A 4133-nucleotide genomic window follows, 5' to 3' on the forward strand; every position below is an offset into this window, starting at 1 on the left:
TTTTTTTTTTTTTTTTTTTTTTTTTTTTTTGTACGTTAGATGTTGTCTTATTTTTTGACAATTTGTAAAAAAAGAGGGGGGAAAAAAACATATGTGTTTGTGTTTTATTTTTTTTTTTTGCCTCCAAATAATGATAAAATGTACAATTAACTTTTTGCTTACTTCTCAACAAAGCTAATTCGAGCGACTTTTTTTTTTTTTTTTTTTTTTTCCCGAGTGTATATGCGTGAGAGGTGTAAGCAGATTAAGGAGAAGAACGAGAAGAAATTATACGCGCCAACTGATTCGAACGTGTTTGCCCAAAATAAAGACACATGTATAAACAACACAAAACACACAAGTGCGTACGAACCATACACACTCACACACACGCATGTTGTACCTGTGTACGTTCCGCTAAAAATCAGGATGGACGATGAAGCGATAAATTTCAAAATTTGCAACTTAGTTAACCAGAAAAAAGAACAAGCAAAGGACACGCACCAACACTTCCTTACACAAAACCAACCACACAAGGAGAACTTTTGTGAAAAAATTCATCAAGCCCACCAGCCAGTTCATCACCAAGAAGAATATTTCTTGGGCCAGGAAAAAAAAACCGACGTGTACCTTGCCATGCTTAAACCCAATAACAAGAGGGAGAAAAGTCCAACCTCTAAAAAGGATCATTCTGTAGGTACAAGTGGTGGTGCTTCTGGAAGTGCCGCGGTTGGGCTTCAACCGGAAGAGGTACCTTTCGGGAAGGAACCCCTCGGGGAAGTCGACAATGCAAGGAGGGAAGACACAGCCCAGGAGGGAGACCTCCTCGCGGAGAACAGTACACAAAAAAACGAAAGTCAACCGGGGGGTCTCCCGCATGATGGCCCCCAATTTTGCGACATGCAAAAATGCAGCTCTGCAAACTGTCCCCCGCACAGTTGCAACGAACCGTGGCGGTGCATACAAAGCCCCATGACGGAGAAACATCCCTGTGGAGAAAAAGGAAAAAAAAACAAAAAGGGAACCAACGTAAATTATATAGTACACTACAACAGATATAAACCTATCAGGGTACCTCCCACATTTAACAAAAATAAAAGTAACCCCCCAGTGGTAAAAAAAAATAAAAATCAATATATAAATTGTAATTTCAGGTACTATGTGAAGGAAAAAAATTACTTAACACAAAGCGCAGATGAAAATATAAAATGGGAGCAGATCGAGAAAGTGGACTACATTGTATTTGACAATACAACATTAGCATGTCCTATATGTTTGGAGGACAAAATAATTTCACCCAGAATTACCAAATGTAGACATATATTTTGTTTTTTTTGCATTTTAAAATATTTTGTTGATGAAAAAAAAAAAACGTGGAAAAAATGTCCCATCTGTTTTGAAATAATAAATGAAAATGACCTAAGAGTAGTGAAATTTCATTACGTAAAAAATTATAACATTAACGACAATATTAATATGTGTCTTCTCTACACAGAGGATAAAAAAATTCACTTAAAATCGGACAGACTATATTTCAATAACAGCTTTAAAGTAACAAATAAAAATTTTGTTAAAAATAATAAAGCAGGCGATTATAAATATTTTGTTAATATAGATTATATGAATAAAAATTTAAGTACCTTTAGTCAAAATCACACAAAAAAAATTTCAAAATTAAACCTCAATTTGGGCATTCAATTTTCAAAACTTTTTTACCTGTACAATCCACTCTCCATATGGATAAAAGACCTGAACATTTTTAATTTCATTCTCACGAATAAGAACATGCACTTGTTCGCATCAGACCCCATTGTCATTCAGAAGGCAATAGAAAATATTAAGTTAAAAATTAGCGAGTATTTAAACATCCCCATTGAAAGGATGAATCCTGAACTGAACGTAGACGAGCCCTCCTTTGACTCCTTTTACCTTTATGATAATTTGGCCCACGACGTTTACGTAAGTTTTTTTTTTTTTTTTTACTCACCATATTGGAACGGTCAAAAGGGTGAAGTCTTTTGTTGGGTTGCCACGGAAAAAGTTACTCACAAATAATATCCATTCTTTTCTTTTTTTTTCTCCTACACAGGACAGCATAGAACAAATAAAAAATGAAATGAAAATTGAAACGGAGTTGGCCAAGAATCAGAAATCGCCTGCGGATGAGAAATGTGCACTCGATGCAGAGAAGCCCACCGATGAAGGTTCCCGGGATTTGAAGCATTCGAATCGTTCGTACAAAAAAAAAAAAAAATTTTCATATATGTGTACGCTTGTAAAGGAAGAAGTAATGTGCAATTTGGTGGGAGCCCATTACACTACCCTCTCCCCTGCCATCTATGCATATACCATGCGAAATGTATTTATTTGTTTGTTAATTTTGTTTTTCCCACTCCCGCAGAGACATACTTCTACCAATGTATAGATGGGCAATGCATATTTCTGGACCCCTTCATTTTGAAGTACTCCCTCCCTAAATGCTTAACGCGCAAATGCATAACGTGCAAATGCGACATGTGCACATGTGTAGTGCATGCTGTATCCGTGCTCGCCGTACAACCGCTTGCATGTGATGGCGCATGTTTTAATAGCTAGGGTTAACACTCACGGACATGCATCCTTCCCCACCGTCCGCTCAGCTTACTCTTTTTCGAGTACGACAACTATATGAACAGGATGCCCAAGTTTCTCTGCAACAGGCAAATCACCTACATTGAAGCCTTTGAGCTGGATGAAAAAATAAGAAAAAGGTAGCACAAATGGATGTAGTAAAAAAGTACATGCGTGAAGTCCTTTTTTTTTTTTTTTTTTTTTTTTTTTTCCACTTTTTAACACATTTTTCTGTCTGTTGTTCCATCAGGCACGCCATTTTGTCCCACCTGCCACTCGGCGTTAACGTCCTGTTCGTGTCGTTGAACATAGGTTAGTTCACGAGGCCCATTTCTACACACCGCGCTTTTGTGAAGCTTCCCCTTTTTCCCCACACGTGTGTGTACAAACTGCACATTTTGTTCTTCCCTGCACAGATGATCTCCTATCGGAAAGGACCAAAAGGCATTTTGTGGTAGGCATAAGGAAGAAGCAGCGAAAGGGAAAATGTCACTTTTTTTGTTTATATATATATTTTTTCATTTCCTTTTTTCAATTTATACTTACACAACACAGAAGGAAATATCTGAGAGGAAGAAGAAGCACCACGCAATTTTGAGAAAAAAAATGGAAGAGGAAAAATATTTTAAACTATTAGCCGTAATAAACGAAAATGGAAAAGAGAAAAAAAAAGAAAATGCATCTCGATCTTTACACCTTCCAAATCGCACCCACCTCACTTTACACCCCTTATGAAAACTTCGTAGGAAGAAGAAATAGACAGAAAGGAGAAGCGCTACTGGAATTTGCCCAACAATAGGATAAACATACAGAGCGACACCATCAACATAAGCTCGAGCATTTTAAGGTAGCCTAGCCACACTGATGGGGGAAAAAACATTCGAATGTGCTTATATAAACACGCCATACCACATTTACACAATTAAATACACGCATGCGCGAATACGAATGGACATCTGCCGGTGTTTACGCGCGTATTTTCAATATGATTAACGTTTTGCATAACTGTCTTTTTTTTTTTTTTTTTCCCCTTGATGACTCCACCTTCGGCAGGTATGGAAACTTGTTGGACGAAGAAAAATATCTTCACGGGGAACTGGACGAGGACTGGGTGGTAAAGGAAAACGAACATGCGTTTGTGGAGCAGCTTTTTGAGAATCTAAATTGGGATGACCACCCGGTGGAGGCAAAAAATGAGCTAAGAAGTGGACCAAATGGCCTAACGGGTAAACCGCATGGCCTAAAGGGTAGATCGAATGGGCCAAAAGGGGGACAAAAATGTGGGCCAAAAAATTCCCCCCCCGTAAACTGGGACAACACCGAATTGGTCAACGCAGCCGATCCAAACGTCTGTCACATTCCAAGGAGAAGTTTTCTTGAAATAGCTAAACAGAAAAGCGACGCGGGTGATATTAAATCAGACATGGGGAAAAAAAAGGAAGAAAATTTGTCCATTGGTTCAGGCTCGGTTCATGTTAATTTGATGGATTTAATAAACACCAAAACGGTTAAAAAGAAGAAGAGAAAATAGGGCCTTTTTTTTT

The 4133-nt window shown here is 37.9% G+C and overlaps 1 protein-coding gene across 1 annotated transcript; it reads left to right on the forward strand.

Annotated features, from left to right (window-relative positions):
• Positions 1-408: 408 nt before the first annotated feature.
• On the forward strand, positions 409-4120 carry AK88_04361 (uncharacterized protein; the record flags this gene model as incomplete). The annotated part of the gene is made up of 9 exons (XM_012481971.1): positions 409-1938; positions 2069-2210; positions 2381-2441; positions 2619-2729; positions 2840-2901; positions 3006-3043; positions 3145-3228; positions 3336-3436; positions 3643-4120. 9 exons carry the CDS (start codon positions 409-411, stop codon positions 4118-4120), a joined length of 2607 nt encoding a protein of 868 aa, XP_012337394.1.
• Positions 4121-4133: the final 13 nt, after the last annotated feature.

The sequence above is a fragment of the Plasmodium fragile genome (genome assembly GCF_000956335.1).
Source record: "Plasmodium fragile strain nilgiri unplaced genomic scaffold supercont1.60, whole genome shotgun sequence".
Classification (NCBI taxonomy): Eukaryota; Apicomplexa; class Aconoidasida; order Haemosporida; family Plasmodiidae; genus Plasmodium; species Plasmodium fragile.